This window comes from Aplysia californica, unplaced genomic scaffold, assembly GCF_000002075.1.
Source record: "Aplysia californica isolate F4 #8 unplaced genomic scaffold, AplCal3.0 scaffold00002, whole genome shotgun sequence".
Lineage (NCBI taxonomy): Eukaryota > Metazoa > Mollusca > Gastropoda > Aplysiida > Aplysiidae > Aplysia > Aplysia californica.
In genome coordinates this window covers 2,739,666-2,757,147 of record NW_004797272.1, presented here as the reverse complement: position 1 = coordinate 2,757,147, position 17,482 = coordinate 2,739,666, and the positions used below count along the sequence as shown (strand labels likewise).

At 37.3% G+C, this 17,482-nt stretch overlaps 2 protein-coding genes across 2 annotated transcripts in view; one reads left to right on the top strand and one right to left on the bottom strand.

Annotated features, from left to right (window-relative positions):
* The window catches only part of LOC101852969 (serine-rich adhesin for platelets), a gene marked incomplete at its 5' end in the record, with an annotated part of 29,736 nt that extends 25,554 nt beyond the window's left edge, over positions 1-4,182 (top strand). The window contains 4 exon segments of the mRNA XM_013090154.2: positions 107-272; positions 1,225-1,353; positions 2,115-2,345; positions 3,061-4,182. Coding sequence (XP_012945608.1) covers positions 107-272; positions 1,225-1,353; positions 2,115-2,345; positions 3,061-3,329 — 795 coding nt within the window.
* A 7,813-nt stretch (positions 4,183-11,995) lies between these two features.
* On the bottom strand, positions 11,996-15,816 carry LOC101858750 (V-type proton ATPase subunit e; the record flags this gene model as incomplete). The annotated part of the gene is given in 3 exon segments (XM_013090097.1): positions 11,996-13,630; positions 14,578-14,672; positions 15,769-15,816. Coding segments are annotated over 3 exon segments (148 nt in total), but the record flags the coding sequence as incomplete, so codon positions are not given.
* Between the last annotated feature and the right edge of the window lie 1,666 nt (positions 15,817-17,482).

Sequence of the window (17,482 nt, the reverse complement as noted above, 5' to 3'; positions counted from 1 at the left end):
GGATGGATGGATGGATGGATGGATGGATGGATGGATGGATGGATGGATGGATGGACGAACACATACGTGATGTGGTTTCGTATGTGTCTCCTTTCCCACTTGGCAGGGTGATGCTGAGACAGCTGTAAAACGCTTTGGTGACTCGGAGATTGAGTGGTCCCCTCAGGGCATGTTGAGACTGAGCCCAGTGGGCATGCGCAGACTGTTCCTTCCTACTGTGACACATATCAAACAGGCTGTTGGAGACGTACTCAACCACCCTAACGCCCGAGGTAAGATAGGCTTTTATTTAGCACGTTTAACTCTTTAATAACCTGACGGACACATGATATATATATATATATACGGTCGCTTTTAAGGACAAGCGGGCTAACCCAGATTTTGGGGGTTTCCAGAAATGTTGACCTACACCAAAAGTGGGCATTGCCCTACCTTTGGGAGAAGTTTGGTTTCATTGGTGTGTATATTCGTTTGGTTATTGAGAAAACGCTCCTTGTTTTTTAAAGAAACTGAACAAGGGGCAAAAACTTTACCTTCGATTTTCTCAAAACAACATGTTTCGAGATAGCCCACGTGTGCTTTAAAGCGACCATATTATGTACGAACAGCAGCAGACTAAAGGCGATGTTACGGCACATTCCGAATCTTCATACACAAAAAAGCAAAGCAAATTGGATATTTTGTAGTATGCACGTTGTTGCCTGCCTTTTTAAGTTTTAGATAATGAAAACAGAATTGAAAAAAAAAACAATTAGCAAGAATAACGAGGGTAAGCATCGTTTTTAAAAATGCCCCAAAACAGCGCATCCTCTGTGTGTTTAGTGAAGAGATTCTCATCGAATTAATTGCGGTTATTTAGGGTTGAGAAATAGTTTTAGTACAGGTTTTACGGCGCTCGCAACTGCATAGGGTCATATGAGAAATAGAAAGGGAGACATAACAAAAAACAACAACAAAGAGTAAGAAAAGAAGTAGGCCATACCAATTGACCCCTCCAGCCACCCACGAAGTATAACTGCCCAAGATCAGAGGTGTTACAAGAGAGTAACAAACACTAAAAGGAGGAGAGATAAGCACGATAGAAAATGTTTGATAGAAAAGAAGAAGTAATCTAAACCAGAGCACGCGCCAATCAAACACTGCTTTAACCTAAGGTGATGAATTCATAAATGCATTAACAAGTAATAACTAACTTTGTTTTGTTTTGTTCTTTTTTTAAAACAGAACTCAAGTACATGTTCTTGGTCGGTGGCTTCGCGGAGTCTCCACTGCTGCAGCACGAGCTGAGACAGGAGTTTGGACATCTGGTCAATATACTGATCCCACAGGAGGTCAGTCTGGCCATACTGAAAGGTAAGTAGTAGTAGTAGTAGTAGTAATAATAATAATAATAATAATAATAATAATAATAATAATAATAATAATAATAATAATATTGATGATGAAGATGATGATGACGACGACCGCAACGATAATAATAATAATAATAATAATAATAATAATAATAATAATAATAATAATAATTATTATTATTATTATTATTATTATTATTATTATTATTATTATTATTATTATTATTATTATTATTATTATTATCATCATTATTATTATACACATATACACACATATACACACACAAACACCACAACGCTAATCACACATGCATCACACACAGACACACCACACACACAGAGTCGCCCATACCACTCGCACTTTTGGGGGCATTTTCTAAGCAGACTTGGCCTCTATTCTCGACATGAAAACGAAAATCTTATATCATTGTTATAGTCATTGTTCTGCGGGGGAGGGGGGGGAGTTCTTAAAGAAATAAGATGTGTGTCAGAAAATATTATACTATAAAGATAGAAACGAAAGGTATGAGATCATAAAATTGGAACGATCACATTCCAAGCTTTGACAAGAATATTGAGTGATGCATTTTCTTTAAATCAACACAGATTTCAAGCTTTTACAAAAATATCGAGAAGTGCATCATCTTTTTTTAGCCTACACGGACTGGAGCTTCCCTTCAAAATCAAGATCAAATTCATAATATTTATAATATTATTATATTGCATATACCATCTTAATCGCACAACAATATCTCTCGCCAGGTGCTGTCCTGTTCGGTCTTGACCCGTCAGTAGTGCACGTGCGAAGGTCACGACTGTCGTATGGTGTGGGCATTCTGAACCGATTTGACCCCGCGCGTCATCCAGTAGCCAAACGAGTCCGGCGTGACGGGGTCGCCTGGTGCACCGATGTCTTCGACAAGTACGTGCGCACAGACCAGCCGGTGATGCTGGGGAACACTGTTGTCAGGAGCTACACACCGGCCCGGACAGGTGAGTGTGTGTGTGGGGGGGGGGGGGGGGGTGCTCTTGTGGTCTACCCCTATCCTTATGCCGTGTGGTCATTTTGTACCCCTGGGTTGTATTCTTCACATTTTAGAATACTTCTTCTAGTTGGAAAATCTCTTTGAAACTTTCAGTATTTCTCAAAAAAATCATTTTGACAGACTGCTATGCTAAGCGTACGGATCGGATTATCGAGTAAATTTCCACTATGGAAAGTGGTGGCACAGAGTTCCCCACGTCGTATGGATACGATAGTAAAACCAGAGAGGGTTTATTAAAACACGACGCACGGTTGAGGTGAAGGTGTTCACCTCTCATTCAATTGGTCCGGGGTTCGAAACCTGAAAGCGATGGAATTTTTTTTTCTCTAAAATTGTCTCCTTTCTCCTGTTTTCTTACTCTCTGACCATGTTCTGTCGTCTGCTTTCTTCTCCAATTTCTGAATGAACTGTGAGGGTTCTTCCTGAAAACGTCTCTTTTCCTGCCGTCCCTATGCACAGAACCGGCGTCCATGGTGTCGCGGTTTCACGCTTCGCTGTCTCGCGCAGGGAGACCAAAGCACGAGTGCGATTCCCGAGTGGGAAGACAATTATTAAGATCGAGTATCTAGGGTCCTAAGTTATCTAAATTGTGTCGTTGGGGGTGTACATTCATTTTCATTAATCTTTTACGTTTTTGGTGTTTTTTTTCATTTTTCTCACAGGCCAAGTGAGCATTGTGCTCAATATCTACAGCAGCGTCAACCCAAACGTGCGATTTATCACAGACCCTGGGGTCAGTCGGTGCGGTACGCTCTGCCTCACTCTGCCCGCCCTGGAGGAGGTCAACAAAGGTGCTGGGGGTCAAGGTCACAGTGGACCGCGGGAGATCCAGGCCCGCATGTCGTTTGGGGACACGGAGATCAACATAGTTGCTGTGGACCTGGCGTCCGGGAGAGTGGTCAAGGCTAGCGTGGATTTTCTGGGTAGATAGAGTGTGTACATAGTTACAGTTATAGTTATACTACGAAGCTGTATGTGTATTATTTATGATTATAATATGCAATGTTGTTCGTCCGTCCAGGCGAGGACTACATCATTCATCCTGCATCTTGATGGTGAAAGTGAAAGGGCTGGGATTGTTCTTAGTAATTGTATGATATTATATAGATATCTAGATCTATATAGGGTTTTACCATCCTTTCAAGTGGGACCACCGAATTTAACGTCCATCTCCAATACGACCGCGTCAAATTTTCGGAGAGCCTTAATATTACTAAGATTACCACTGTTATGCTTCATTTATTCAAGCTTTCTCAAAAGTAGGCTTAAAAAATCCAACAAACAAACAAAGAACCCTCCACACTGTTATGGGTCGTATATGATATGAGCTTTTCTAAGGGTCTTGTTGACCTGATGGTTATATTTGATTTTATTACCATGTACAAAGATCGTATCTTTAATCTTTACAAAACAAGTTCAGCAATAGGCCTACCCCATTGAAGATTCGAACCAGCGCCACCCGTACCATAGCTCGGATTGATACCAACAAAGCTATCGGCACACTTCGCCAAGGTTGGCCCATGAGTCTAAGAGGTGACAGTTTAGCAAACGAAAAGCATAATTATAGAGACTAGATCTAGACGTTGACAAAACTATTTTCAATTCGAGCTGGAGAGAAGAAGAAAGGACAGAAAGAAAAAGCAGGAGGATACAATGGGTTTGGAAGTAGGAGTGGTGAGACCCCCAAGAGAAACCCTCCAACTGTCTCTAATGAAGATACATTAACTGCTCGTTAGGCCTATATAGTATAGGTCCAAATATCACGTTCTTATGTCATAAATACATTTGGGCAGATAGTGACAGTTTCCATTTCTGAATAGATACAAGTCAGATTTTCTCTCTTTTTGGGGGGGGGGGGGGCTCATATTTTCATTATGTCGCCCATCATAATTTGATATTACAATAAAACGCGTTATGTTGTCACGCAATAAATGTTTTTTTGTATGGCAAGTTGAATTTTACTACTAGAAGCTATACATAATACATGTATTGTACAATGAGTACACTATGCTCTCACTTGAAACATAGCCTAAGTTTTGCAATTGCATGATTTGAAAATCCAAAGAACTGAACAGATATTCATGATGCACTACATGTATGCGTACAATGTACTATGTTCACTACTTCTGTAAAAATAAAAAAATAAAATTTTGTTTAGAAAAAAAAAATAATAATATTTTTAAAATAACAATAAGACTTTTTTTAAAACTTAATTCATTTTAAGATTACTGTTTGTTTCATACAGCCTACATACATGCAGTTGTAAATCAAGTATTTATTAATGTCTTAAAGTTTAAGACAATTCAGTAACCGTAGCCTACTTAGAATACATAGTATTATGCTTCATTTATTCAAACTCTCTTTAAAAAAATAGGCTGAAAAAAAGCACTACAAACGTATTTTTAAAAAACCTCCACACTGATTTGAGTTGTATATGACAACTAAGGGTTGATGACATGATGGTTACATTTGATTTTATTCCCATGTACAAAGATCTTATCTTTTATCGGTATTCAATCACTTATGCTTTTGTACCATTAAAAGTGCTAATTCGGGCTACATATAGAGATTATACTCAGAGATAGTGTCTTTAAAAACGAGGCGCAGACAAAGCAAGCTAGATCTGCATTACAGGCATGGAGTTGCAAACTTTATTTTTAATTTAAGCCTTGCGAGTTCAGAGGATAAGGATGTTGGATCATGTGGAAGAGGGTTGCTCAAATAAACTTACCAGGGGTGGTAACCTTTCTTGGGATACGTGTAGCCTAAATAAGGTCGGTCACCAATGTACTAATGTCGCGTACACATGCATGCTACATGGAATTTACCTCTGATTTGCAATATTGGAGAGTTTACGTATTAATATAGACAGCTTAATTGGACTGGCTACTTTTCTCCGTGTTGTTCTGAAAATGCATTTAATGTTTGTATGGTTCAAAATGTATGTAGGCTACTAGGTCTACTAATGAAAGCTTTTTGTATAAATAGATAGCATAAACACAAGTTGACGCTGACAAATAGACTCAAGCTATGGTTATTTTCTTTTGGGTTTTTTTTCGTGAAGTAATGGCTGCATGTTGGCAAGCACTAAACTACACAATACATTCTAGCATACACATTGCAAACAGATTTTTAGGTCCAAAATATTTTCCTACACAATATGTTACTCTTTGTATCAAAAACACGTACATAGCGAAATGCGTACATAACGAAAACTGTTCCGCTTCTCGATGATTTCGCTTTGTGTACGCTTAACTGTATTTTTACATGTATGTATAAGCTTAACTCAACAATTGACTTGACTGACTCCATCCATTCATCAACTGTAACTGATTTGGTAGATCTAGAGCTTTCCGTGTGTTTCAGTACAACTGTATTTGGGTGAAGATAGCACTATAATAGCAGGGTTGTCTATCGTAAAGGCTTTGGTTTCTAAGACTCATTCTGTGCCATTTACTTTTATACCCGGTGCCCTTTGGCAAGATCGGTTCGATTCGGTTCGGTTCTGTCGTCGGGGCTTGACAGATTTTCCTCCATGGAAGAAGAAAAGCTGGCATCCTGGCACAAAACGAACGAAACCGGCGATGACATTCAAGAACAAACGTGTTTGTTTTCAAGGCCGCAAGTCGGGAGATCGTTTGAGGCAGGGGTTTATATAAATAGGTGTGCACTGAAGGCGCTAGAAATGGAACCGAACCGATCCTCCAGTAGACACCGTCTATAGATTTCTAAAGTCTGTATTGTTATACAAATGTACTTTAGCAGCTGAAATTAGTTTCGAGTTATTTTAAAATCTAATTTTCGCCATTTTACTTTTTTAACTTTTGTATATTTGTATAATCATTTGCATGATTATTTTCTACATCATCCATCTGAACTGCCTTGAAACTGTCTTAAGATGTTTCTCCCGATTTGACTATGATATTCTGAAAATACTACAATAGATACTTTTTTTTCTTTCACGACAATAATTTGTTATTGCACAGGACAAAATATTTAAATTGAAAAATTCAACAACTGGCCCTTTGGGAATATCTATTTACCTGTTTGTTATGGTTCTTCTCTTGCTCCAGATGCAAATATGTAGCCTCTAAATTAACTAGCGCTGTACGTGATAAATAAATAATAGGTATAATAATCACATGTGTAAAACAGTCATAAAAACTAGTACTACTATACTATTATAGTGACACCCCCTCCACTTTTTTTTTCTTGAAAAAAAAGAAAGAAAGAAAGGTTCAACACCAGTGGTGATGCTCTTTTCCAAGAGTGATGCAGGAGAGATGGCATTCTTTAATCACATATACCCTGCCTACAACTTGTGCAGCTAGCTTTTCTTGTACTATTGTGAAGCAGCATAATAAAATACATCGTGTGTGTATGTAAATTATTTCCATTAAACTTAAACTCTAAATGGTGAATTCTTGGATTTTTACAGGGTTTTTTTTTTCACAATGCACACAATCATACATTGCTGAGTACAGTCTGAGTTGGAGCGACTGACTCAGAGTTGTGATTGCTGAAGCGAGTTTGTTAGTGGCCTCTGCTCCATGAAGGGGCCCAAGGGATAAGATAACGAAAACGTGTTGTAAACTCGGTATCCTTTCCATATCCCACATAGGCTACTTTCGTTATCCTTATATTATACATGTATTACTAAGAATGAAGCTCTTCCTCTATAAAAATAAACGAGAATACAAAGTCTATTTATAACCACAGCAAGGCATAATCAAATGCTATACCATTATCAAATCCGCTTTATACATGATGTATGTCATGTGTATAGTAAAAATAAAATCACACAAAAATATGTATTACTTATTACACGTAATGTGTTGATTTGTAGTTATTATAAATTTTACCTGAACTCCGTCATTTCTATATATTGCTTCTTGTCTATCATTCATTTATGTAATACAACTTATGTAACATATATATGCCTTTCGGCAATATATTCTGCGGATGTGCTCCTACATATTTTGAACCTCGTCTAAATTATTAAATGAGATTTTTAGTTTTCTCGGTTTTTGATGAATTATTTTTCACTGAAGGGAGAAGTGGACAGTTACGGGCATTGTTGATGTAAGTGTTATCTTTGTGTTGATCTTGCACTTGCACTATCGATGTGTAAAAGGCTAGACTATCACATATCGTTTAACGCAAACAGAACAGTGGGAAGAGGTTAGAAACATAATTTGTATTCTAAAAAATGTTTTAAAAAATCCAGAGCATATTTTGGGACATACGCGGTTAATGTATAGACTAATCTCACCGATTCGCATGCACATACTGTACTACTAGGCTCACAAGACATACCATACGGTATGAGAAAGCTTGTGAAACTAACTAAGCTGTCCATAATTTTTTCACCGGTCTATTATGTTTTCAGTTTACCCTTAAGTTATAACAAGCTTCTCTTTTCTTCTTAGTTACAAGAAGCTTAGAGTTAAAGTAGGAACGCCTTTTGAAAACGTGCATTTCTATTTAGCTTTGTTGAACATTCATTATTACTTTATGTACGTATCAACATCTATTACATCAGGAACCTTTAAAACTCTCACCATGTAGTTAATTCAGTACCCTTGTATTTATTTTACTCCTTTCACAGTTCTCTTGATATTAATAAACATTACTGACTTTGAATGTTTGTTGGCTGTGTGTACTTTTTTATAATTGAGGGAAGTAACCTTTCAAAACAGTACAGATATATAGGTAACAAATATCTATACAACCCGTGCCCTTCGTTGTCCTGCTAAAGAAGTAAATGTGTTTTGGTTTTTTAAGTTAAAGGAAAATGTGAAAGACAAAGATCAAGTAGATGCCGCGTCTCTTATGCAACTAAAAATTGAGAAGAGAAAAGAAAATTCACGAATGAACAAGCTGCTCTTTTTGTTTGGCCACCTGTTGTACATCAGTACATCCAAACTGCATGACTTGCCATACAGTCGAAATTGTCAAACATAGTCGAGGAGATTAGTGGTCGTTTTTGACAGGTGGCCGTCTTGCGCAGTGTCATTACAATGTAAGAAAACGCAAGGAGGAGTGGGAAGTGGCCGGCTGTACAGGTAGTTGTCTTATACTTACAGGAGCCCATTTGAGCAAGTTCGACAGCAGTATTAGAGAAGACGAGAAAGGAGAAGAATCACGCTGCCACGCACTGGTAAAATACAGGGTGATCCAAAAAAAAACAACTGAACCACTTTTTTTTCTAAATATCTCGCACAAAAATTGTTCTAGCATGCTGTAATTTGGAATAGACATAATTCGTTCAAAAGGAATTTCTTTGCCATATAATCCACAAATAAGAAACTTATTTTGAAAACGGAAAAGGCTTTAAGAAAAAAAGTACTCAAAACGCAAAGTTCATCTATCATCTATTCTTTTTTAATCTTGTAAAAGAAAGGAAAAGATTGGTTGACTTTTTTCTTTATTTTCTCTTTGACATTTAATTTTCCACCCGGGTAACATTTAAACAATATTTAATTTCTTTTACAGCGTTAAAAAAAAAAAAATTAAAGATTTCATTTTGAAATTCCTAGAAGCAGTGCTGTACATGCCCTCCTTTGGACTCTACATTTTTAACGCGTCTTTCGAAATAAATGTTCAATGGTGCCCAAACAAAAGGACCTGCCAAACCATGAGTGTTTAAAGCCACATACACTGTACATTCAGTATGAAGTGGCTTCTAGAGACAATAGGGAGTGGGGTGCCCAATAGACTGCATTTTTGGAGTTAACATATCCCCCAGAGTGAAAACGCGCTTTGCACTAAACCAAATGCCATCAAGGAAATGATCTCGCTTTTCAAGACAATCGAGGAGTCGTGAACACATTGCCATGCTCTGTTTCATGTCATCTCGGCCTAGCGAAGATGAAAATGGTACTCGTAGGTTAAGATCTGCCATGAGAATGCAGACTGTTGAGGTGTAAGAAAGTCCTAGCTGCAGATCGTCTACAGACAGACGTTTCATGGGACTCGACTGCCGTACTGAATGAAATATGCACCCTGGTGACGTTTAAAGGGCTGCACATGGTGTCTGTTCGACCTGAAGTAGTCATTAAATCTATAAATAATAAATATGACCTTGAATAGAAGTCAAGATATAAAAATTTGTGATTGAAGGAGATGGGGGTCACTTGATGTCAGATGTAACATTAGTGTGAAAATGACCGCCAAAGTTTTCTGAATTCCAAAGCTGTAGTATCACAATGGAAACTGTTGATTTACATTTTTTGGTGCCTTTGGTCAACGTTTTTCAGTTTTAAAAAAATATACACAAAAATATGTTTTTAATGGACATAGAAATTTTTCAGTCGAAAACAAAAAAGTTGATATAAATAATAAATTAAATAGCCCAAACGGGTGGAGAAACGTTGGTTTCTTTGATTTCATGGTTTTGACGCTTACCTGGCTTCACCACAAAGCCACACAATTATGTTGTGAATACATTACTACATGTATTAGGAACTATACTATGAGTCTGAGTGTCGCCCATCCTCCCACCCAACCAGTACCAGAGATGCGTCTCGTTTGTAAGAGCGAAAATGTTCTTATTGTCCTAAATGCACCCGCAAGCCGTCAGCACGCTGTTAAAATGAATTAAGCCCAGAAAGTACAATTTAACAGGAAAGAGTGAAAAAAACGTATTCATTCTTTAACTTTATACAGTTGTTCTTGAGCCCACACTATGTTGTTTTGTTGTTGTTTTTTTGCTTTCTTTTCAGCATTTAGAATTTCAATTTCAACAAAATATAATTTCTTGAGCACATCCAGCCAATACATTCAGAAACTGCAATAAAAACTTTCCTCAAATTTCCGGACTTAGTACATTTTAACAGCTGGTCAAAGAGGGGCTTTATCTTTTGTTTTAGTAAGAGTTTTACGGCACTTGCAACACAATAAGGTCATAAGTGCCGAAGATTAGAGGTGTTACAAGAGAGTAAAAAAAAAAAAGAGCGGCGATAAAGACGATAGATATTTTTATAGGAAAGAATGAGCAAACCACACCAGACCACCCGCCAACCACCCACAGGGGCTTTATCATTTATCTGATCCTATCACACATAGTCAAAAGGGTGGAGGACTATGAAAATTAGAAGAAAGTGTTATATCAGAAAAATGCGAACAGAGGTCACACACGCAGCAATGCATCCTATCACATCAGATTCATCGTATGAGAATAGTCAGTTATAATTTGAACTTCATATTCTGTTTACACATGTTCTTACACCCAATTCTCTTTTGATTGGGGACATTCCTCTCCCTTGCTTCTTTCAACCATATACATATTGTGCATCGGGCATGGGCACGAACGTCCAAGTCGTGGGCCAAATTAATTAAGCGATTCCAAATATCGTGGGCCACAGCAGGAGAAAACCTCCAGCGCTAATAAGTGAGACTAAAACTACAACTGTGACTATAGTAGCCTGCATGTCATGATGTCGCTCAAGGAAATTTCATATGAGATAAGGTATTAAACTTAAACAGATTGCTTCTAGCTGAGCCGGATGTTTTAAATTTCACAACGTACAGTTGTGTTTAGATGAAATCAACTCACCGCAAGCCACATTCTTTATCAACTACTTGGTGGACTTGCAGGCTAGATCTGGAGAAAGCTGAAGTTTGCCAATATCTGCTGTACACTGTACAGAGACTGTGCAATGTGTAGAAGCTTTGACATCAGATGCACAATGCAGTAGAAGACCTTGATACATATATGACCTAAGGTCCAGAATTTAACAATTTTTTTTGGTCCAAAAAAAATTTGAATTTAAATTTAAATATCACATGAAGTCAGGTTCCCCGAAAGCAACTTTGCTTCGTTTGATACACTGATTCTGAAAATAAAATCAATCTTTGACTGTGCATGTAATCGACACAATTTATATCATTTTTAGGAGGGAGGCTTCCGACTCTGTCTGTCAGGGCCAACCCAAACTGACAGGGATACAATATCCCAGCAGTCAGACCAAGATAAAGTACTCAGTGTTCCATAAAAAATTCTCCCCACTCACTGACTCAGGTCTCATGCTTGCAACAACGAAGAGCTTAACTACTAGACCACAGATGACCGTCTGCCCCTCATAAAGCTTGACACAGTTTTATGGTAACAAAGAGCAAAGCTCATGAGCACAGATGTATATAATTTGGCAGTATGCTTTAGCTATAGTACAATGTAAGTATTTTACAGCACTTGCAACACAATAAGGTCATATAAGAGCCAAAGATTAGAGGTGTTACAAGAGAGTAACATACACAAAAAAGAAAGAGTGGAGAAAAGGACGATAGATGTTAGATAGGAAACAAGGAGCAAACCACACCAGAGCACCCGCCAACCACCCACTTTTGCAGTATTACACACTATTCCGAGACAAAAAAAGCTGTTTGTCTCTGCATAAAGTGTAAAGAAAAGCACTACGACACAACACCAGCCATTTAAATTAAGTGCAGGAAAAGAGTAAGAAGGATAGAGAATTGAGACAGACAGAAATAAGAGAGGGAAAGAAAAGATTTTATGCCCTGCTCGTGGCACCCTCGAACCAACAGTAAAAAAAGTAAGAATTGTAGATGATGAAATAATACACGACAAGATGTTAATAAGACTATCATACTCCATTCTTTATTACACTTGTGCAAATGAGACATACTCAGAAGGAAAAAAAATGACAATTATGACAGATGAGAGTAGACAGTATGAGACTAGACTTACAACAATAATTTAATCAATGATGTACTTTCACAGCACACCTTTTCATACTTTCATTTCCACTGATCATTCTGTAAGTCAAAGTAACTGACAACATATATGTGACTGTTCAAAAATTGTAAGAAACCGAAGTATCCATGACTTATCAGTACATTAAACTGCAAATGCTTACTAGGACTATCATATCATCTCCACAATGGACACGTAAGTTCATATTACCAAAATGCAGTGTGCAACGGGGCAAGAGGTCTTCTTTCTTAGAGATTTACAGCCAAAGTTCTTTATTTTTCTTGAACCAAAACCAAAATTCTCTTGGAAAACATTCCTAATCAAAATCATTTCAAAGGTGTAATTGTTTGAGTACCCACAAGCCATACTGAATTGCAGTTCTGAGGACCAGGAAGACAACAGAGAGAAATTCAAGATAGCAAGACAAACTTGAAGCTTTCTTTGACTCGCACACAACAGCAAGCAGTCTTAAAGGATACCACAAAAACAACAACAATTCATGAACACATCTCTACTAATAAATCATTGCTGCATAATTTCAAAAGGCTAAGAATTTAAGATCCAATGCAGATATTTGCTTTTGGTGAGTACAAAAGTGGTTAAAAAAGAAAGTAGCTAAATGCGCCTGTTTTTAACTGGTGCCTGCTGTGGCTATTCCAGCTGTATAAATTTCTACTTGCACGGAAACCTGATTTGAGACCCAGAGAAGTACATTATACTACAAAACAAAATTATATCTGATTATGCAACAAATACATAGACAATCCCTTTCATACACAAGTTTATATAATACACAAATGTGTCAGGATACGGTGGAACCAAACGCTCATCAATTTTTGGGCATATACAGAGTTATTGGTATTATCTTATATTTTGTTCAGTTGCCATGCTTTTGGTAAAAAAAAAAAAAGTACCCATCTCTATCTTCAATGGAAGTCAAAATATTTGCAATTGAAGGAGTTGGGGGTCGCTTGGTTTCAGAGGTAAAATTGGCAAGCAAATAGCAGCCAGTTTTATGACTTCCAAAACTTTAGTTTCCTTGAAACCGTAAATTTATATTTTCTGTGCCCTTAAAGCAATGTTTTTCAGTAAAATCAAAAGAGCAATGTATTTATAGATAGACATAAAATAAAAGGTTTCGGGCCAAAACATAAAAATTCCCAAAAAATTGCCAAAACGGGAAGAAAATGTCGGGTTTTTTATTTCATTATTTTGACAAGCGCTTGATTTCACCACGACGCCTCACAAATATACACTGGCTATGGATAAATTTACAAAACACAAAAGTTCTGACTATCACAACATATCATATACAGGAATGATCAATGCGTCTGAAAATAATGTACATTAAAGTTTTGACACCCAACCACAAACCTATCAATTCCAAACCCTTAACTGCTCCTTTTTCTTTTTTTTCATTTCACTATCCCAACCAAATGAAAGTAAATCCAAGATGACAAGTCTATTTCCTTCATGTTCCCATCACAGATTTCAATTTGGTCCTCAGGCACATCATTCTGAAAAGAAAAATGGAAAAGCTCAGTCAGGCTACCAAGAAAAAGAGATGACAAATTTACAGTTTAGTTTTTGCTTCAGAAAGACAAGCAAATCAAACAGAAGTAACAAAGTAACAGCGTTCTAAAAAAAATTGAAGTGACAAACTGTATAACAAGACACAAACAGATGAGGGGAAAGTTTTTTACTATTTCTCCAGATTGTTGGCTACAACACCCAATGAAACATTATAAAGGGGAGCACTTTCTGCATTCTTTCTCAAACAAGACACTACACAGTTTAAGCTGACATACACCACAGAAGAAGAGTTCAGTTTTGATCGCTGTTGTTTCAAAACAAGAAAACATGCATGCATAGTACCATTATAATCTTTCTCACTCTACTTCATTAAAATATTTTTAAAAAGAAGGAAATTGTAACTGAAGATGCCTAAGTAATTCATACAAAGTCACTAAATTTGTTTGCATATTAATTCAGTTTATAATTGGTTGCTTTTAAAATTGAGCAGAAGAACCCTGGTCTGATAAATGGATTTCTATTTTCACATTGTAAAGCATACATTTGTGTTAGAAAATGTGAAAAATCAGAGTGAAAGTATATTTTCAAAAGAGGTAAGGTAAGGGAAGACCAAAACGTCTTTCTTTTCAGCTGCCTAACAGATACCTCTAAAAAAGTATCTAGTAAAAGATCATGAATGCCTTAAAAGAATTGCAAAAGTGCACGTCTGGAAAATCCATCTCACAAAACATCTATGTTATTTTAATCTTAAGCTTTAGGAGGGTGTAAGCAAAATTGCCTTATACAAATTAAACACAATATATTACTGGATTCAAAGTTTGCTCCGGAATTCTCCATTCATAGAAGAATCTTATTAAATAGCTGACCTAAATAGGAAAAAAGTTTTTAAAAAAGAGAAGAAAACAAATCTAAAATATGAAAAAAAAATAACCTGAGTTCCATTCCATTTGAATCATCCTTATAAGTCCTACATCCAGCTCTGGTCCTATGAGTGGGTTCAGCTGAGAGATGAATGTAGTCAACCAGCTAAAACATGGAAGAAAAGAGAAGAGACATCAGGAAATTAGTTGCCTGTGGACTTCAAAAAAGTTGGGAGAGTTTTTTTGTTTAGAGAGAAGGCTTAAATAGCATTGACTGTCAACTTCATTGAGTTGGGGATGCTATGCTTACAACAAATTTCTCTTTTGGAAAGCATGTTTTTCCCATCTAGCTCTTTCCGTTTCAGTATTTGCAATTTGAACTGAGGACGGTAAAGATTGTGCTTTCTCTTCAACATTGTCAGCTCACTTAATATGCCAAACAATCACAAAGGACAGATGTACAGCAAACTGTGCTGGTGTTTTCTAGTTACTGTGAACTACTGTTTTATCTTATGTGAATGAAGTATTATGCTCAGTGATCATGTGATCTATGAAAAGCGCTCAGAGCTTATACTCAGGATAGAGCGGTAAGAGCGCTATGTAAATCTATTATCATTATTATTACTGCGCTTTGAACATGGCTGGAGAAGTCTGAGAGCCTAATGACACTGACGTCATGAAACACACCACGTGCTATGACACGCTCATGTGCAGGCCTTGTCTTTGTAAACTAGCTTCGCAGAGGTAACAGGCCATAACCAATCGAAGGCCACAAGACAGACTTACAATCACACAGTATACTACTATTGATGTGTGTAATAACATTGACAAACTGCACACTGGTGAAGCCTCTCTTTGGCCAACAATGGACACACATGCTTCATTCTTCTGGTTCGCTCTCTCAAAACACATAAGACACTTTACAGTACTTTACTTGATAGGTGCAGTGAAGATTCAGACGACTTGACCCTTAAATTCTTTTCCAACATGTAGGTGCACTTTTATTTTACCAATATATTTTACATGAGATAAGAAAAAAAATCCTGGATTCCATTTTCGGGACGCGTGAAGACATGGGATTTAACGTTACTTTTACAAGCATTCACTTATGTTAACATAAAGAACCATAGAGATCATAGCAAAGAGTGGGTGAGTGGATCTTGTCTAATTCAGCCTTTCTGATGCAAGTGATGACATTGGGGCATCTGAGAAACAAACATAAAATTTCAATTTGTAATAGTTACAAAAGAAATATTACTTACAAAATGTAGCAGCACACAGCTGTTAGCACCAGGCAGATCTGGACTATTCTGAAACAAAATAAACAATAAAATTAAGAGAATAAAACAGTGCATTTAGGTGATATATTTTTATACATTAGACTTAGTCAAAACTGAGCAGACGCAAACAAAATCTAATTCAAAGACTTACAATGACAGTGTATTTCATGCTATGAAATGCAGTCTCAATGACTATATATGTGACGCATCATGGTGAAATCAGGCGCTCGTCAAAATAACAAAATCAAATTTTTCAGCCAGTTCGGCAATATTTGTCGAATTTTCCTCTTTTTGCTCAACACCTTGTAAGTCCAAAGCATGGAAATTACTACACAATTAGGCTTAGTACATGGTATGTGTCCATTAAAAACAATCATATATTTTTGGGACAATTATTTGCGACAGAAATGAAGTCAATTATATGAAATTCATATTCAGTGCATCAATAGAAAATGGATACATAGGTAAATTTTTAGTCACTCCCACACACAGATGCACAGCTTTGAGGACCAAACTGCAGTTTATTATTATTAGCTGCAGATATCACACATAAAACTGTCGCAAATCAATTGTTTTCAAGAAAATTTCACACCTAACTACAAAACATCAAATTATAAGTTAAGGCACAAGGCATGCCCCCTCAAACCCATCCCTCCCGGATCGGTCCAAAGCGCGGAAATGGCTACGCAATTAGGCTTCGTGTGATAAAGTTCCATCATAAAACATCAAATATTTTTCAAACTATTAATTTGCAACGGAAATGAAGTGCTCAGCGTATCAATAGTAGAAGATGGACACATAATACCTAAATATGAAACGGGAGGGAAAATAAAAGAATATCAACACATATAGTAGCTTAGTGTGACACAGGAGGGGAAGTAAAAGAATACCGGATCAACATATACAATGTGCTCAAAATGTGCATTGTTTCTTGAGGAACAATAAACGCATCGCACTAGCAGGACTGCATTGTGTCACGTCATGAATGAGAAAGCCAAGACTTAACACTTTGCGGTCACTAGCCGCAATAAATAATGCGATGGTGAAAATTATCTGTTCCGATCACCTGGCCCATTTCTGTGCCAGGCCCGAGAAGTCCGTTGCAGTCACTCTCCAGGCTGGGTGACCAGGTGAGGTATTTTGTACTGTTGGCTAGATGACTGCAAAGTATTAAAAGCATCATCACTGGCTCAGAAGGCTTGCTCGTTCATAACGTCACTAATGAGCAGCAAAGAATGAAGGGAATGTATACCGACCCGGTAATCAGGAACAAAGTCACGAGGTATACAGACACGGTAGGGGAAATCTTTTGTGACTTCGGAAAGTTTCAGCGCCTTCTTGGCTCAGGGTAGACCTAGGTCCTTCTAGATCTAAGGCCTAGGTCTAGAAGACAGACATAAAAATCATTGATCTAGTTTCAAGGCCTAAATCTAAACGAAGATTGCGAATGTCTTTTCGATGAACGATCGTTTTTCCTCCGTTTTGGAGTTGGAGGAATCAATTTGACAATTTGAAGAAAAAAAAAAACAATGTCATAATTTCAATCAAGCAGTCACCCTCTCTATTTCTCTCCATCTCTCTCCGCTCTTTTTCTGCCCCCACACTCTCTCTCTCCTCTGTGTGTCACTCGCCTTCTCTTTCTCTTCGTTTGTCTCTGTCTTTCTTTCTCCCCCTCCTACTTTCCTACTCTATCTTT